General features: G+C 35.4%; 1 protein-coding gene across 4 annotated transcripts in view; it reads left to right on the forward strand.

Moving 5' to 3' along the window:
* Nucleotides 1–20,558, forward strand: part of LOC129270809 (multiple PDZ domain protein-like) — a 75,551-nt gene that overhangs the window by 42,996 nt on the left and 11,997 nt on the right. For 2 of the 4 annotated variants that reach the window (XM_064106737.1, XM_064106739.1), the window contains exons 23-30: nt 12,280–12,363; nt 13,351–13,426; nt 14,106–14,190; nt 14,567–14,678; nt 15,144–15,293; nt 16,821–17,075; nt 17,502–17,784; nt 20,364–20,453. In XM_064106737.1, the coding sequence (XP_063962807.1) occupies nt 12,280–12,363; nt 13,351–13,426; nt 14,106–14,190; nt 14,567–14,678; nt 15,144–15,293; nt 16,821–17,075; nt 17,502–17,784; nt 20,364–20,453 (1,135 nt within the window). The remainder of the gene's footprint in view (nt 1–12,279; nt 12,364–13,350; nt 13,427–14,105; nt 14,191–14,566; nt 14,679–15,143; nt 15,294–16,820; nt 17,076–17,501; nt 17,785–20,363; nt 20,454–20,558) is intronic. The other 2 variants (XM_064106738.1, XM_064106740.1) reach the window with 1 other exon arrangement.

The following is a 20,558-nucleotide window of genomic DNA, read 5'->3' on the forward strand; positions in this document are numbered from 1 at the left end:
GTGCATTTATAGGTGCTAAATGATAACCACCAACGTTTGATTTTTGTATTTATTTATATTTATGTGTTTATACATCTCATTTAAATCTTCCCATTCTAGCTGCCTAATAAACATGCTACTAGAAATTTAAACTGAACTTAGCATCGCAGTCAGCTCTTTGTGAAAATGAAAAACAAAATTTTTTGCTTGGCAAAAGATTTTACTAAATCATGAATTGAATTCTAAATTTGGTTATAAAGTAAAATGCTGTCTTTGAAAGTATTAAGTCATCTAGTACTTTCATCACCTATCATTTCATATCTTCATACCAGGGAGTTGTTATAAGGGGTCAATCTGCTTTCCTCATGCCCTGCTTGACACTGCCAATAACTTAGTTATGTGCTAACGTTTGGTTGTTAACCAGCTGGTTAGATAATAGATATATATTATAAATATTAAGTGTTTGAAGCTTGCGCATCAGAACATCATATTTTGGCAACTGTTCGCTCTCCCATTTGATGATTTTTTTTTCAGTGGTCAAATGTGTAACGTGTTTCATGAGCGGACGCAAACTCCTGTAATTTGATACTATTTTCAACAGATTGTACATCAAATTTTCCTTTGATCGAATCTAGTACACAAATCACGATATAGGCATAGTACCTAATTAGAGAAACTTGTTAGGTGTCCTATTTCTAACACAAACCATTCATGAGCTTTATAATTCATATTGCAATTTAACCATTATTTCAACCAATATAAATTCAAAACTGGAGATAGGCTTTTGAAAATCACCTCACAAGAAGAAAGATGTGGAAAGTTCAAAGCCAAGTGGAATGTTGAGAATCCCATTGTTATACTTTAGAACCCATTAGTAGGATTTGCATAAATTACAGTTACAGTTACAGCTCCTTCCTAACAACTCCCTGTTCATACACTAGATGGAAATATGAAGCCTAGTAGGTATAGTCCAGGATAGGTCCCATAGAAAATTGACCAAACCTTGTTTTTTTATATACAATATTTTTTGATGGTTTCTTGTCAATTCGAGGGTGCTGATTACGAATCTGGATGATGCCACTCGTGTAACCTTGAGCATTTTCCGCAAATTGGCAAAATCCAATATGGCCGCCAAAATATGCAAATTACCCATGAAAATCATAAAATTGTCCGCACATTGGCTATGAAATGCATGAAATTGTGTGGCAGGAGTGAAATACAATCTTAAAAAATAATTTTCGACAAAATATTTATTTTCCTGATATTCAAAATGGCCGCCATATGCCATTGTATACACTATTATGTACAATATGAATAGGGAAAACTAATTTTCATAAAAATGAGCACTAAACTGCAAAAAATCGCGATGTATGAACGAAGTAATATATGCAAATCATCATTAGTAACAAGATATATCATTTATTATGTCATATATGGGAACATTGCTGTATTTTGTGTCTAAAATAGCCGCCACTGGCCCATTAGAGTATTATGTACAATGGCAATGGCCGGGGCCAGAAAAATGACAAGAATGAGCACTAAAATGCATATTATTAAGATAAACAAGTGGAATACTGACTAAAAACATAATTGTTAATATGCAATTTATGTGATAAATGCTGTATTTTGAAATTCAAAATGGCCACCATAGTCCCTATATCTATTATGTACAATGCGAATGGAGAAACTAATTTTCACACGAGTAAGAAACATAAAATGCATGTAATTGTGATCTACGAGTAAAATATTGTCTGACAACATGTTTTATAGCAAGACATATCATTTCTTCTGTCATGCATGAGATAAATGCTGTATTATGAAATTCAAAATGGCCCCTATAGGCCCTAACAGTATTATCTACAATGTGAATGGAGACATATAATTTTGTAAGAATTTGGATTTGCTTAACTATGACATCCATATAATCCTGTTGTATGAGTAAAACGTTATTTGAAAACATTTTTTTATAGCATTTCTTCTGTCATATAGGTGATAAATACTGTATTTTGACATTCAAAATAATCTCTACAAGCCCTAACTAAATTATGTAACATACGAACAGGGAAACTAATTTTCACAAGACTGAGAATCATAAAATGCATATAACTGTGATGTACGAGTAAAAATATTGTCTTAAACATTATTTCTAACTAAATACATCACATATTGGTCGTGGAGGTAATAAATGCTGTACTTTGAAATCCAAAATGGCTGCCATAGGTCCTAAAAGTACTGTGTACATTGTAACATGGGACATATAATTTTGACAGAATTTGGCTTTGTTTGACTCTAAATATTGCATACAATTGTGAATTGTGATGTAAGGGTGAATTATTGTCTAAAACCATGGTTTCTAACGAGATATATCATAATGTTGTGTAATTAAGGTGATAAATGTTGCATTTTTAAATTGAAAATGGCCACCATAGGCACTTATCGTATAATATGCAATTTGAGTGGAGAAAAATAATGTTCACAAAAAGGGCATATGGCAGCCATTTTGGATGTTGAAATACAGTATTTATCACCTAAATTGCATAAGATATGATATATTTTGTTATAAATCATGTTTTCAGACAATATTTCACTCATGCATCACCATTTGGCCAAGCAAAGCCAAATTCTGTTGAAATGATTTGTTCCCATTCACATTGTGCATAATACCGTAAGGGCCTGTAGCGGCCATTTTGACTTTAACATAACAGTATTTATCACCTAACTGGCAGAATAAATGATATATCTTAATAGAAATTATGCTTTCAGACAATATTTTACTCATAGATCACTATTACGTGTATTTATGGTGCTCACTCCTGTGAATATTGGTTTCCCACTTTGCATTGTACATAATACAGTTAATGTCTATGGCGGCCATTTTGAAAGTCAAAGTACAGTATTTAACACAAAAACTTGAAACCTAAATGATATATTTCGTTAGAAATTACGTTTTTAGACAGTATCCAATTAATTTATCACATACAGTATATGCATTTTAGTGCTCACTCTTGTGATTTCTTTTCTCTTCTTTCTCATTGTGCATAAAACTTTTAGGGCCCTTGGCAGCCATTTTGAATATAAAAATACAACATTCATTAAATACATGGTATATCAATAATATATTTAGTTAACTATTATGTTTTAGTCAGTATTCCACTCGTTTAATCTTCATAATAAGCATTTTAGTGATCACTCTTGTGAATTTGTTGGCCCCCATTGCCATTGTATGCAATACTGTTTGGGCCAGTGGCGGCTATTTTAGATATCAAAATACAGCAATGTTCCCATAAATGACATAATAAATGATATATCTTGTTACTAATGATGATTTGCATATATTAATTCGTTCATACATCGCTATTTTTGCAGTTTAGTGCTCATTTTTGTGATAATTAGTTTTTCCTATTCATATTGTACATGATACTTGATAGAGTATACAAGGGCCTATGGCGGCCATTTTTAATATCAGGAAAATAAATATTTTGTCAAAAATTATTTTTTCAGATTGTAATTCACTCCTGCCACACAATTTCATGCATTTCATAGCCAATGTGCAGACAATTTTATGATTTTCATGGGTAATTTGCATATTTTGGCGGCCATATTGGATTTTGCCAATTTGCGGAAAATGCTCAAGGTTACACGAGTGGCATCGTTCAGATTCGTAATCAGCACCCTCGAATTGACAAGAAACCATAAAAAAATATTGTCTATATAAAAAAACAAGGTTATGCCTCTTCTATCCTGGACTAGTAGTGCCTTCATGAATGCTGAGTCACTTTGCATCATTCCAACAGCTCAATGTATTCAGTGATTTTTCAGTCATTTATTTATTGGTATTGGTAATTTATGCATTTGAGTATATAATAAAGCCCACTCCTTTAGAGAAATGATGCCATTTAGTGACATTTTGTGAGTGTGTTTCTGTACTGACCGCACAGAAACGTTGTTAGCGCTAACAGTGCACTAACAGAGGCCCTGTTACAACCGGTAATGTGGTGGCGATGCCTAATGTTACAACAATGCATTGCTTAACATTGAAATAAATGTTTTGACTTTAATCCGAAAGATGTGACTGAGCTTACTGTTAGCGCTCTGTTAGGCTAACAACGTTTCTGTGCGGTCGGCACTGGAGAATATCTGGATCTTATTGTGTAAAGAATCACTGTCTGTTCTGTTGTCAGTGATACTCTCACTAGAGTTATGTTTAAAGATGGTTAATGGTGGTCGAGTGACCCTCTTGACCATTTTAGACAGAAAAAAATAATGGCTATTACATTCTCCTAAATTTGTATAGGTTCTTCTACATCTGTACTTTACAGGAGGGCATTTCATCGACTCTTTGTTGTCAGATCTGATAAATTTACTTGATTTTAATTGGTCAAGAAGCATGGGTGTATGATTATTTCTATGGGCACTTTGGATAAAACATTAGACAAATCACCGACTACGGTTGTCCAGAGGGCTGTAACAGAACGAATTGCAGTTGAACGCAATTTTGAAAATGGAGCACAATTCCCAAATGCGTGAGTTTGATTGGCTGAAAATCAGATTGTGTATAAATTTTGTTTAGATGCATTTGATTGCAAATCTTTCTGCAAATGGCCCCCAGGAGAGTCAAGACAGTCACTCAGCTTTCATCGACCTACTTGTACCCTTGACCAATATTGTGGTCTGAGAGCAGATCAACAATAAGGTGTCCATGGAAGTTATCATTGATATACAGTTTTGTGCAATGGGGGCCACTTTAAGAATGAAAATATGATCACTCTATTTTGACAGTGCATGAAATGCCCCTCATATGTGTGCCTAATTAATTTTCAAAAAAAATCATGAAAACTTACCTTAAACTGAGCTTTGCTATTTGCTCCCTTGTGAAATGGTATTCATGTACGCTTGTATAAAACTTGATACTGGTCGATTTATTTTCTATTTGAAAAATTCTCTGTATTCTGCTCCCTCGCTCAATAGTGAAAAGAAATAGTTCAGTACTCGCTCATAGTAGAATAATGCAACAAAAATGAAGTTTTGATGGTGAAAATCAGTGGTGAATCTAGCCGGATTCAATACAATACCATTTTACTGGACTGTCGTTTGCCTGTCTTTCCGCCCTTTCACATGGTAAAAAAATTGTAATTTGAATGATGATTCCAGTGAAAAATCAGGCTAATGACGATATTTAGCACGTGTGAAACCAAACTAGAACATGATTAGAATCACGAATGCTAATCACAAATTCAAATTCTACTCCGGAGGTGAATTCCAATTAAGTTTCACTCAAATTACGGTACAAATTTTCCGTGTGAAAGGCTTTACCTCCAAAACATCTTGAGGGGCGGAGCTTACGTGACCTTTCAAGCACTTCCGTAGATAATAATAATACAATTGTCATGCACTCATCGTAGTTTGTATTTGCGATGCAGTGCTTTGATTGACAAGTCACCAAGGACACATATCGCCTTCGCTCGGGAATTCGAATTCAAATCAGTTTTCGAGTGAAAGGTCCGATGATTCTAAAGACGAATAGCAATCATTATTACAATGATGATTCAAGATTCATGTGTGAAAAGGCCCAAAGTTATTGTCTCTAATCTGGCTAGTTCCACTACTGGTGGTGAGCCCAATAGACCAGTTCGTAGTTACTCATGGACAATTTTCGGTCAAATGACCTTTCATTTCTTTCATTATGATAGGCAGATTTCAAAGCAAAATATTACGTAAGCTTGCCTAACATAGCAGGATGAAGAAATTGAATAGACCAGGTGACTAGAATAGCACACCAATGAATACTTTATGAAGGTATTTGTTGCATTCCTACTTTGAATGCATATCATAGCATGTTGCACAATGTACTTGGCAAACTGTGAAAACCATTCGTTCGTGGACGCGTTGTTTTTTGTGGATGTAAATGAAAACCACAATTCAAAAGAATATATGAATAATCAAGACATCAAAGTTGGTGCTTATCTCATTAGATTTTAAACCACAGTGTCAGTTTAGTACAAATGACCTTCCTCTGATCATGCGTAGAATCTTTTGATCATGCGCAGAAAGGAACTACGAACTGGCTTATTGGAAGAGTTCTGTGAATATTTTTGTTCATTCTGTTTGTCACCGATGCTTTGTACTTCACACATATTACACATACCTTACTTTCATGTGTCAACCATGTGAAAAATATCCAAAAGTATGGCCAGTGCTGAAGCTAAAATTATGCATGAAATATTTGATTGTAATGAAATTCATATTCAATTGTTCTGTACAGCTATAGGAACAAAATTATGAAAATATCTATATTGGAATATTAACCATTCAAATTTCATGTTTTTTTTTTAAATCATCCAAATTCAAAATATAAGCCCCCAAACAAAGCCTTGGGTTTTTTTCTTGTTGCTTAAGATAATAATACGATGCTCAAATTTCATTCTGCTTAGAAATTCCTAGTTATATTTGACTGCACAGGCCTGTTTATCCCAGTAGTTGCGACTTTGGACTTGAAGCACTATTGGATTTTCAACCAATTACAAGCTTGTATTCATAACCTGCGATTGATTTTTTAGTGGTGAAAACGAAAATCGTTGTTCAATTCCACCCCCCCTGCCTGTCTCTTTATATATACCTTTATTTTATGTTCACATAATTCAATAATTACCATTGGCAGTTCATGTCTCATTTTTTTAACACCCTGAACTACATTTGCCTTTTTTTCTTTAATTTATTCTTCTTCATCTTTAACTTTAATATCTGTTCCTTTAATTTCTACATGTTTGTTGCTAAAGAAAAAAAACATCTTTAGATCAGTTCCTCAAACAAATAAATGTTGAACAATTTGCATCCCTTACACACTCTCACACTCGCATACAAACCCTCCCACATCACGATTGATTTCACTTGCACAAAGAGGTAGTTCAGATATCGATTAATTCCAGTGAAAGTTTGCTGCCCTCGCTCTGGAGTTCATGGAGAGAGGAAAGGCTTCGTTTCCACTTACATTAATTTACCGTTTCTCGTGATCACTCAATGTAAGTTGGATGGCATGCGTTGTGTTTAACTGTAACAATTATCATTAATACGTATCTGCTAGTAAATTAGACATTTTAATCCGGTATTCATTCATATGATTATTTCACAAGAATGTTTGATAAGTATTGGAAGAAATTATGCAGTAGTGCAGCTAATTAATACAAATTAAGTAATATGTTCGATTAGTACCATTGTGATCAAACAGGGCAACTAATATTTTGCTGAGCTGGAGCATTTCTTCTAATTTTTCTCTTAAGGTTCCACCTTTAAAAGAGCTGTTATAAATTCAGCTATTTTCATTTTGAAATTGTATCCATGCATTGGAAAATGGAAATACATCAATATAGATTTGAACATTCATTTTTTTGCAGAGGTGCCCAAATGAATAGTTTGAAATGAGCAAGAAGTTTGAGGTATTTAGACATAGCATTTCTCAACAGTACTATGATAATGTAATAGAGCAGACTTCAACCATATATGTATACATCCTTAGAAGATCTAGCCTGTGATTAGATTTGGTTATTTTTTGCTTTTTTACTTGAAAATACAAGCCTATTCAAAGTTTATTATAACTTCAAAGCTGTCATTATTGTTCATCTTTCCCCCACCCATAACTTATTTGGAGTGTAACCGCTCAACGTAAAGATATTCAAACCTCTCAAAAAGTAAGTCTCCTTTGATGCTATTTTGCATGTGTTTGATTTCCCCGTTTATTGCAGATTTTAGCGAATCCATTTGCTGCCTTGTTTTAATCTTATGTTTGTGCATATTGATTATTTTATGATAGAAATTCTAACCCCAAACCTTCCTGCTACCATTTTGTGTTGCATATGAACTAATCCTCCATTTTAAAACCATGCATGGTTTGATGGTATTACATATTTTTGTATCTTATTTTATAATGATATTGTACGTGTAGCATGAATTTACAGAGCAAAGTCATCATTTCATTGGATATTTTATGACACTACTTCATCTTGACAACAAATTCTTATAATTTTGATAAGATCACATTCCTGAGCAATAGTCAGCATGACATCTTTGAGGGGTATTGTTTAGTCTCTTTTTAAAAGCTTTCACACAAAAACACAAGAACATGATATTGTTGGATTTTTTTTTAGTTAGTGAGTTTTAAAGTCATGCAGGCGGTCATTTCATAAGACTTTATGGATGATTGGTGACTCTTTTGTGTGATAGATGGATATCCCATTTTTCTGTTCGAACATATTGTGAGTGAGCTTTCTATGATCCTAATCAATTTGACAAAATTGGCATTCATGTGCTTGTTTACAATGAGAATTATGTTCCAAAATGATTGCATTTCAATTTTAGCATAATGTATGGAAATACAAATGACAGATAATCTGTTTTAGGGCAAGAAAAGATGACGATGACCACTCATGTGTAAAGTTGTTCATTCCTTATAATGGACAGCTTTATAAAACTCTACCCAGATATCAACTTCAATCATTCTCACTTTGCACTTGCACTTTTCACCTCACAAATCTGCGGATCAGTTTTCTTTGATAACAAAAGCCTCTCAAAATATGCATGTAGATACAATCAGATTCATCAGATAAAATATTCTTTCAATGTTATATTTCTGAATTTGGAGAGTGGGTTAAATTACATTACAAACACTTTTGCTTTCTAGACAGAACTGACTACTTTTAATTTCTATTTTTTCATTTCATGAATACACCATCATTGCTTGATTTGCAAGCCTATTGGTCATTATAAAGAGATTTTGGGTTCTAGCCCCCCCCCCCCCCTTTACCGGCAAGCCACAAAGGGGAGGGAAGGTTTTAGTTCTCAATCTGAGTAAGATGAAACTAAGGTTTTGCCCATGCCTCCACCCATTATTAAAAAGAATATGCATCAGTCATATTTATCTCTGTGCAATATTGACTCTTTGTTTATCTGCTGCTGTACTTTTTCATTTTATATTCTTTGTGTTCCAGATTTAGTGAATGGATAGTTCTTTGTTTTTTTCTCTCTGTGTTCTGATTTTTAGACTGGTAGAATTATTTTGTTACAGCATCATCCATTCATTTATATTTATTCCAGGGAGGGTGGGGGGAGAGGGGGTCATAAGGTTGTTTGTAGATGATGCATTATTTTATGCATGATTGGATTATATTGCTAGACGTGGTATCTATCTGATCATCCATCTTCAGTCATTCATTTAAACTAGGGAATGTTAAAATCTTAGATTTCCATGATTTCTGAGTTCTACAAGATCATTGATTTCTGATTTGTTGTGAATGGTTTTCCAAAAGCATGTTGGCTCCATTTTCAGCAATCTATTCATGCGTGCACATAGTTCTTAAAATCAGTTAGATTTGAGCGATTTCATATTTTTACGAATGTCTTTAGCTTTCAGCACAGTTCAATGCTTTTTTTTTTCTTTTATCTTGTAATTTTCGCTCATCTATCATAGAAATTGCATTTATTGATATTTTTTTCATTTTGATTGAATTTGGATTGGTTTTACTTAGTCATATGTGAAGTCTGCAGAATAATCTGTAGCAAAGCGTACATCAGGGGCCCGTCTTACAAAGAGTTGCGATTGATCCGATCAATCGTAACTATGGAAAGCCAGCAAAGTCAACATATACAATGCATGTTTGCTCAAAAAAAATTTCTAGATGTGAATTTATATCCATAAGTTCATTGATTTCTTGACAGTTTAGTGTGTTCTCCTTTGTTTACAAAGGACATTTTGCACATTTCCTGTAGAAAAAATTATGACACTGATGGATTTCCATAGAGTTACGATTGATTGGATCAATCGTAACTCTTTGTAAGACAGTGATATGCACAAGGGGGCCGTTTCATAAAGCTGTTCGTAAGTTAAGAGCGACTTTAAGAACGACTGGTGAACCTTTCTTACGCGCTTAACCATCGCCAATGAATATACCATTTACCAAAACAAAGGTTCACCAGTCGTTCTTAAAGTTGCTCTTAACTTACCAACAGCTTTATGAAACACCCACCTGGAGTGTCATATAGTAAAGTAGAATGCATACCTTAAGTCAAAATAATGATAAAGTCCCATCTTCATATCTATACCTTTGATGTGAAGAGATTAAAATCAGATGATTACGTATTTGGGTCATTCCACAAAGTTGGGGTACAAATTTTGCCATTTCAGCATAAATCAATACTAATTGTAATATACATTTATTGTTTGTAAGCTTTGCATTTGTTTTAAGACCATACATTTTTCTGGCAATTTGGGGCCATTTAGACTCGTTTATGAAGTTATTGAGCAAAATGGTGTATAATGCTGTTACACGGACACAGTGTCCATGTACAGAGACACTGTCCATGTACATAGCATCGGGATATTTCATTTGGTCTCAAAAGTCAAATTATGGAAATTACGTTGACCAAAACTTGATACAACATGCACATGTACTTGTGAAGTCAGGTAGCTACATACCTATGATTTCCTATGCATAGTTCTATTTTTAAAGAAATTTAGAAAGTTGTCACTAAGCTACTCGGTGTGAACCAGATGTGAAATTTTCCCAATGTTTCATGGACATCCTGGCAATTTTTTTATTTTCTCTGTGCACTTTTATTGTACTTATTGGCCCGTATTCTGAATTCAGGTTTAACTTAGACCATGGTCTAACTCTGTGCTAAAATTATGGAAAGCCAAAAGTGTCAAAATTTTTATTAAGTTGTATGTTTCTTATGTTTACTGTGCTCTTTCCTGATTCATCGATGGTGAAGACAATTATCTACTTATACTTCCTAGGCAATTATGACTGATTTGAGAGCCAAATGAGCTGAAATATCATATCCCTACTGTTAGTGATTTATGTAACAATTGGCTGTCCATACTTAAACCACAACTTTAAACCTAAGTTTAAGTTAAACCCGACTTCAGAATACGGGCCATTGAGTACTTATTTATAAAATCCTTCAGACAGCCTGCCAAAATCTGCTTAGCAGTTCTTCTTCTTAATTCTCCTGCAACCTAGGGCCCGTTACACAAAGCTTAGCAATGATCGTAGCACATATCTTAACGATTGATTGCATTGACTAGAATGTACATGTACAATCGGTCGTGAAAATCAAGAGTATGGTTAATTGCTAACTTTTGTGTTATGGGACAATAGAATATCAAACAGCCATTCGGCACAAACTTTGACAGTGTCAGCAGTGCTGGTCTTTGATGATCTCCCTATCTTAGCGGAGGAAGGATGTAAGAGAGAGATGTTAATTAATACCTACTGTTCAAACCAAGACACATGATCATCGTGTACTGTGTTTGCATCTGTCAGAATTTCTATGACATCCTTGTCATAGACCAACATTTTTTTTTTCTTTGTGGATTGGTTTTTCCCAAGTTTTCTCATGAATTTTTTTATCATGCTTAGCATGATCTTTCCTCATTAATTGCAAGGTAAAATTGTTTGTGTGTTGATATATATTTGACATTGTCATGACCTTGTTGCATTTGTTGCTCAATACAGTATTATAATGTTTATCATTGTTTGGTATATGCTATGCCTCTTGATAATGATGATTAATTGTTATTTGACTTTTTCTATGTTATTTGACCCTTTTTTATAAACACAAACTGATTGTGAAGTTTGTTTAGTCATTTTGTAAATGGTTAAAAAAAATTATGTGAATCAAGATCTTGTTTTTTTAATTGGAATTAAGTTAATTTCTTTATTCTCTTATTATATTCATAGATACTTTCTGAAATTTGGTGTGTATTACATATCGCCACATTAATAGACCACGCTTTAGAGACACACACTCTTGCCTAGTGTAGCAATGAGATATATGTCAAATGATGAAAACACATTTTTTTAAAGTCCATATTTTATTATTCAAAATGAAATCGGAAATAGGAATATTCCGAGAAAAAAAATTTCCCAATTGATCGTTGGCCTGGCAGCCATTCTGCAGCACGCCAGTTCCATGTAGCTCTATCCCTTGAATCATTAAATGCCAGACAGGGTAGCAGCAAGTCCCATCTTTTGATCTGACACGGTTGGGACTTGAACTCCCGACCTCCCGGTTGTGAGACGGACTCTACCAGCTGAGCCAACACACCGTCGCATTGCCATGTATTCAAAGCAAACTTCCTTCTTTGAGAAACTTGTGAATCTATTTCAGCTAATGAGTGCTTCTTGGTTCTTAAATCAGTTTTTAACATAATTTGGACATTACGAGGAAGTTAGTTTTTTTGCGTGAAATGTTCTCCAAATTCATCTCATTCACTGCAAATTTTTATCTTTTTGTTTTTGTTTTCAGATGGAGGATGATGTCCCAGACAGTGGGAGCATTGTTGCCATGGCGACTGTTGTACAAGCAGGAGCAGAATCCGATGATAATTTGGTACGTAATGCAATCATTGTCGTATTATGTCAAATTTCTTCATTCAAATGGCTCCACCAATTTGTGCTTTTCTTAATGCTTGCACCACTAATGTTCATCATCATGAGTAGCATTGCGGATCAACTAGTTTCTTCTCCCTATAGGCCTCAAGCATGCACTGTGTTGTCAGAGTTGAAACAGCAAATTTAGAAATATTGAACTGAATAATGAATCCAAAGCAGATAGAAGAATAAGGATTAATCATAATAATAGATAGGATTTATAGTGCGCCAATTCCACCCTGCAGAGTGCCCAAGGTGCAATAAAAGAAAGATATGGGAGAGAGAGAAAAGGAAGTATACATAAATTATGCAATAATAAACTAAAGAACTTGAGGAGTAAATGACTATTAAAGAGTAGGAAGCATTGAATCTGTCAGGATTAATCGGAAAACTGGATTGTTTAAGAATAAGGTTCATAATCAGACATTGTGGAAGCGCCGTGGTGTAGCGATTCTGACTCTCGCCTTGTATTCAGAGGGTCGTGTGTTCGAATCCCACCATGGCCTAGCGTCCTTTGGCAAGGCGTTAATCCACACTTTGCCACTCTCACCCAGGTGCTAATTGGGTACCGGTAGGAAACAACCGTCATTGTGGTTGGTTTAGCAAGTGCGCGCCTAACAGGCTGCTTGAAATGCTATGAATCCAGTGACCGGGTAATAATAATTGTGAAGCGCTTTGAGCAGTCGTAGATTGATAAAGCGCTATGTAAATGCCAATTATTGTAATCACTTTGAAAAATAAATATTGTGATTAATGCATGGTGATGGATACACTGTGGTTGACCACTCTCTCAGGATAAATGCAGATAAGTGACGCCACAATAAGGGCGCAACTTGTTCGCATGTAGTATACAAATCTCTTAAAAGTCCAATGAATCAAATACAAATTGTGTCACATCCTTTTTACAAAGCATAATAGCATAATATTGCATCTGTTATTTTTGTAGGATGCACCAGACGAGAGAAGAGAAGTCGATGGAGAGAGCGACAGTGAATCCGAAGATGAGTTTGGATATACCTGGAGTAAGTATCATTGAATATATATTTTTAACATAATTGAATGTATAAAAATAGAAAATTAAAAATAGAAAATTAAAACTAAAGACAGTCCCTACATGGGATAATGAATGATAAATTACAATGACCATAGGGAATTTGTTAATATCTTATGGGAAATACATGGAAAATTATATTTCAAGTATAATCTATATTTTGGGGGTCCACAAAATTCTGACTTTGGCCAGCCCTTCCATGTTAGGATTCAGATGAGTCACAGAAATGAATGGGGGGTTTTCGGTGGAAAGAAGGAGAATTTTGCAAATATGAAAATTTACAAATCCTGAAAATAATCTGTTACAATTATACAATTTTGCAAAAACTTCAATGTATGATGTAATAATAATTCAATTTAAATTCCTTACTCTTGTTTTGAAGAAAATATGAAAGTCCCATTCCAATAGTATCTGAAATACTAATAACATTGATGGATTTAACTGCCATAGATTAGAATTTATGTTCAATTATTTTTTTTTTCTAAGAAAGTTTTATTCAATATTTCTCCGTAGATCATATCATGGAAAATGCAAGTAATATATTACATAAAATATACATGTATAGAAAACAAAATTTGAATAAGCTGGATGTGCCTCGATCCATCAAGATTTATTAATGATTTTTTACGACACATTTTTGTCTCCACCAGAGAAACTTAGCCAGCGATATAATGATTTAGACGGAGAATTGCATGTGATTGAACTGAACAAAGGAGATCGAGGATTGGGCCTTAGGTAAAGTACATGAATTCCTTTAATGGTTTAGAGTAGTAATTTGATTGTGTAGAGTGAGCATTAATGGTATTAATTATAAATGTATATTTCTTTTGTTGTTGAATGTAATTTTATATTTGTATTTGATTCTCATAAATATGTGCTGAAGTATATATTGCATGATCATTTCTTCATATTGTTGTTGTTTTGTTTTAAAACCTTATAGCAGAAAGCCAAGGAACTTTCATTTAAAAGAAAGAAGTGAACTTTCAGGTGATTTACGATGATTCATCACAAAAATATTTGTATGATTTATTATGTATAGATCATGCTTATGTCATTGAAGTGCTAGTCAACGAGTTGATTTATTTTCTTCTACATGTATATTGTGTTGTAGTCTTGCTGGGAATAAGGACAGGAGTAAGACAAGCGTGTTTGTCGTTGGTGTTAACCCTTCAGGCGCCGCTGGGAAAGATGGAAGGATTCTTATTGGAGATGAGGTCTTAGAGGTAAGAGTGTAGAGGTGGAAGTGGTGGTGGTGGTGGTAGTTGTGGTGGTGATGGTAGTATTGGTGATGAAGATAATTGTAGTTGTGATGGTTGATAAAGTGATGATGTGATGATGATGATGATGATGATGATGATGATGATGATGGTGGTCATGATGATGATGATGATGGTGATGATGATGATGATGATGGTCATGATGATGATGATGATGGTCATGATGGTGATGATGAAGATGATGATGAAGATCATTATCATAATGATGATTTGATTGATGATAATATGATGATGATGATGATGATCAGGATGACGATGATGACAATGATGATAATCACGATGATCATGATCATAATGATGATTTGATTTATGATAATATGGTGATGATGAGGAGGATGATGATGATGATGATAGTAACAATTGATGATTAATTATGATAGAGTGTAACCTCTCTCCTTATGTTCATCTTAGATCAACGGCATCAAGGTATATGGTCACTCCCATCAGAATGCATCTAGTATCATCGGTGGTCTTGCTCCTGGTACGGTCAAGGTGGTCCTCGTCAGGAATTCAGAGTCTCTGAATCAGCTCGCTGTACCACCGGTCATCTACCCCAATCAGGTAATATTCCTTTGATACCATGTCTGCTGCGAAAATTACTTGATTCCTTTAACTATTCCTTCATTCCAAGTAATTCCTATTAAAGTAGTTAAAGCAATTTACCTACTATTAAACATTTGGAGAGACTTGCTCTGCCTATTCTCTTAAGCATCCAGGGGCCCGTTGCAGAAAGAGTTGCAATCGATTGCAACTCTAAAAATCATGCGCAACTTGATTTTCAACCAATCAACAGCGCGCATTTGGGACTTGCGATTGATTTTTTGACTTGCGTTTAAACGCAACTCTTTCTGCAACGGACCCCTGTTCAGTTATTTGAGGGTTTGTAAAATATTTTTCTCAAACATATTCACAAATTGGTGGTATGGATGTATGCAATATTAGTTTTATTCCTCTACCGACCGGTTGTTGGAGGGCTCCATGATATTTGCTCTGGCGACAATTGCTCCGCTCTACATGTAAATTCCACATACTAATCGAATGGCCAACTTCAACCCTGGGTTTAAAACTTTACCCCACCCTAACCTAATACTAAACCTATCATAAAACCCTATTGCACATAACCCTATATCTTAGACGAAATTAACCCCGGAGCAATTGTCTCAGGATCAAATGTCGTGTCACCTGTTGGAGACATCGGGTTACAGGTTTATCCATCCATTTTTTGATAACGTGAGAGCATTCAACGGATCAACTTCAAACTTTGCTCATGTAGGGCACATAAAAATGGCGGTCTGGGCCCCGTTGTACAAAGAGTTACGATTGATCCGATCAATCGTAACTCTATGGAAATCCATCAGTGTCATAATTTTTTCTACAGGAAATTTGCAAAATGTCCTTTGTAATTAAAGGAGAACACCCCAAATTGTCAAGAAATCAATGAATCTTTGGATATGCATTCATATCTAGAATTTTTTTTTGAACAAACATGCATTTCATATGTTGACTTTGCTGGCTTGCCATAGTTATGATTGATCGGATCAATCGTAACTCTTTGTACAATGGGGCCCTGACCCGTGTAACATAAAGGTTAGCAATGCATTGCACATATGAAAGAACCACTCTGATTGGTCCCTGGTCGGTTGTTTGAACAAAGTGTGTACGCAACAATGATCTTGATTGGTCTTTGGCATTTTGCGATTGATAACAAACCTTTATGTGCTCTCATTACTAGAGTCGTGGTGTAGTGGTTCTGACTCCCACCTTGTAAACAGAGGGTCGTGTGTTCCAATCCCACCGCAGTCTAGTCTCAATCCAGGTGCTAAATGGGTACCCAATAGGATGTGAAAGTTATTGTATGTTTGAATTTGCCAGCGCCGTTATGAGGCTGCGATGAATGCAAGGAATGCTTCCCAGGGAGTGGAAATTGTGCACTTTTTGTGCGGGATTGAAATGAATCCAATGGCCGGGGTAATAATATGCTGTAATGTGCTTTGAGTCGTTATGGGAAAAGCGTTACAGTAGGAATTTAATTTGCGATCGATTCTACAAATGGAGTTTAACATTGATAATTATATTCTTATTCAACAGACTTCTATGCCAACCATCCTAAAGAAGCATGAGGCTGTCGATGAGGCCGATAGCGGCTCGGCACCCGTCCATTCTGTTCCAGAGCCAGAGCCAGTGAAACCGATCCCTACACCGGAAGATTACCCCAACGTGAAGCACATCACTCTCCAGAAAGGACCCAGAGGTCTGGGCTTTGCTATCTTTGAGAATCAGGATGAGAAGGGGCTCTCCGGTATCTTTGTCAAGGATGTCACCATGGGTGGACCAGCTGCGATGGTGAGTTGATGTTAGGTTTCTATGGTGATTGATGGTATTGAGTGGTTGTTGGGTTTCCATGGTGATTGATGATATTGAGTGGATGTTGGGTTTCCATGGTGATTGATGATGGTGAATCGATGTTAGGTTTCCATGGTGATTGATGATTGATTATGCTTGAATGATTTCCCCCCCCCACACTTTCCCTCCTTACTTGAAGGTTGAATATAACAGCTTTGTGGTCATGATTAAAAGCATGTCTTCCACAGTTTTTGTGGTACTATTGATTAGTGATTGCAACAATAATCAAAATGTATGGTGATAATGGTGAAAAGGATTGATATGGAATGTAGAGTGATGATGACAATTTCACCATCACGAAATACTTATATGTATGACCATGACTTGACCCTGTTACTGAGACCGTTCTATCTTCCACCCAAACAGGAGGGGAATCTGAAGGTGGGCGATCAGATTCTCGCCGTCAACGACAAATCGGTCATCGGCCTCTCCAAGCTTAGCGCCATCAGTGTCCTGAAAGACACCAGGGGATCCGTCGCCCTCACCGTCAGCGCTGCTAAACCCGTTTCGTCCCCGCGGTCCCCTCAGAAGAACCTCTTCCCTACGCTAGACCTGGGTGGTGGGTTCGAAGGGGGCGTGTCCATCTCCGCCACCGGCCAACCAGATGTGTTCGCTGGGGCGCCGATAAGAAGCCAGATCGGACATGCCGGTAAGTCGCAATATATATTTTGCAGCCTTGCATTACTACTAATTTCATTGAAAAACCAATTAATATTAATAATAATTATTGATCTCATTCAAAATTATGGTGCTGGATTATATATACAGTTGAGGCCAAACGTTTACATACATCCATGGAATTCAGTGAAATTTGTTCGCTTGCCAAACATCGTAAAATTTACTATATCTTCAGAAATATAAATACTACCATGACGAATTTGGTATCAAATGAAAGAGCGTATTAAGCTCTTTCGCATGATTGGGTGCCTTTGGGATCAAAGTATGTTTCAGGTGGAATTCTCTTTGAAGAAAAAAAGTAATATTCGTGCCAAATGTAGTCTATTGTTATTATATTTTCAAACATCGTTTCATGGAAATATATAAATGTCAAATCTATGATTTATATTACATTTTCTATCATGATATGTCACTACTGAACAAAAAAGTGTAATCTGAAATGTCTGTGTTGAGAAGTAACTAGCACAAATATGAAATGTTTTTGTCAAGTTTTTATTTTTAATTTATCTAAAATATGAAGATTTCTGGAGAAAAAATAACACCTAAATATTTTTCAGCTCCTGGTGACAAAGCAATGTGATGAAGGGGCATGACATACTCATTTGTTTGATATCAAATTTGTCATGATAGCACAAATATTTTAAAAGTATTCAGTAAATTTTATGATGTTTGGCAAGTGTAAGTTTTTCTTTGAATTTCCTGGGTGTACATGTATGTAAACTTCTGGCCTCAACTGTACATATATATTTTTGTGCATTGCATGGTGCAGAAACCCCCCTCACGTAATGCAAGAATTCATGGAGCTGAGGATGTTCTTATGATGCTACATATTTATTTGTTCAATGGGTATTGATTTTGTATTAACATGATGGTGAATATTAATGACCGTGGGAGATATGTATGGTTTTATTGTATAACTATATTTACAACTTACAAATAACCAAATTTAACTTCAAATAAACAGATTTATATCTACAGCCCTTACCCTAGCATTTTCACTGTGTTTAATGTATTTCTATATTATTCAAAGGGTTTAATCTAATTTTGCATGAATTATAACCTATGGAATTGTGCTTTTGAGTAGGATTTCAAACTTTTCTGTGCCATGGTCATTGTATATTTTATGTATACGTTATTTTCATTGTTATTAATTGATAAGCATCTGCATATAACTTGGATATTGCTGGCTCATTTTTGTCTCGCCCACCAGAGGTGAAGGCGAGACTTAGGGATCCAAATGTCGTCCGTCACAAACCTTATGACACATAACTCCACAACCGTAAGTTCCTTTTCAACCAAACTTGGATGGTAGATAGACTTGGGGGACCTGCATGTTATGCTGCAGGTGGAGGTCACATGGTAAGGTCAAAGGTCATTTTCAGGTCAACGTTACAGTTTATATGCAAGACTCTTATGACACCTTACGCCGCAACCGTAAGTCACTTTTCAACCAAACTTGGATGGTAGATGTACTTAGGCGACCTGCATGTTATGCTGCAGTCGGAGGTCACACGGTAAGGTCAAAGGTCATTTTCAGGTCAACGTTAAAGTTTACGTGCAAGGCTCTTATGACAAGTGTTATTCCATCCCAGTCATTTCACAATGAAGTTTTGATACAATTCTGTTGCGTGCCCTCGCAAATCACGATATTTCTGGTTATTTTCTTAAGTGGGCAAGACACAAAATCTCTTTTACCTTGTTTATATGGACTGCTTCCAAATAATACATCTTCACCTCCCCCCCACCTTGAAAATGATGTATAGCCAGTTGGTTTCATCTAAGCAAGTGCTATATTCAAGCCCTTGTTATTGAATCTTTCTCGTGATGTACTTGTATTCATCATGTAGCATCAAACATGTCCTATTTTGGAGGAGAAATTGCCAGATTGGGCACTAATGCACTTAGGTATCCAGCCAAAATGTTCCCATTTTAGAAAACCTGTTTCAGCCCATTATACAGTGAATCATACACATGTATCAAATGTAGCACCTGAATTTCAATTTGTCCAAGATCAGGGATGGCTTTTTTTAAGTGAGATATGTTTTATGTCATTGCTTGGACCCTCGGTCCAGATTTCCCTTTGTTGTACTTTTGCATTGAACTGAAGTTACCGTTGAAAATTCATGCGACATTCTGGCGCAAATACACATGTACATGTACATATTTGGAAAGTTTGCATAAAATTTAAGCTTTAAACAGATTGCATTCCTGGCTTTCTAGTTAATTAATCCTTTATTGTAATGTTGCAATAGAATTCCTCATGTGGTCCAAAGGAAAGAAAGATCGTTTTTGCCCAAATTCACTAGGTAGTTCTAGGTTTTAAAGTGCAATAAAAAGCATCTTCTGGAAAAACACAAAATATGTTATGGGAGTAGATTCCGTTTGCTTTCATGCTTTAACAACCAAGCAAACCTCCTTTCAAATTCTATAAACCAATCATGTTTACTACACCAACCCATTCGGTATGCATGTAAAATGATCTTGATAGGGAATTCTTCCCTGGTGGTTGCTTTCTAACAAACCTTGCATGTATTTATCCTCCTCATGAAGACTTCTTTCCAGCTCTTGATAATGATGAAGAGCCCAACTCATTTCATGCCTCTACTAGTATTAACTATCAACATTCTACCAACTCAGACAGTAAGTAGTGGGACCATACAGTATTATTTATATTTCTATCTTAACACTTCATTTTTTTTTTCAAATTTCTTGGAATTTTTTTTTTCATCTGCTGTGATTTTGAAA

The sequence above is a fragment of the Lytechinus pictus genome, chromosome 11, assembly GCF_037042905.1.
Source record: "Lytechinus pictus isolate F3 Inbred chromosome 11, Lp3.0, whole genome shotgun sequence".
In the NCBI taxonomy this organism is placed as follows: domain Eukaryota; kingdom Metazoa; phylum Echinodermata; class Echinoidea; order Temnopleuroida; family Toxopneustidae; genus Lytechinus; species Lytechinus pictus.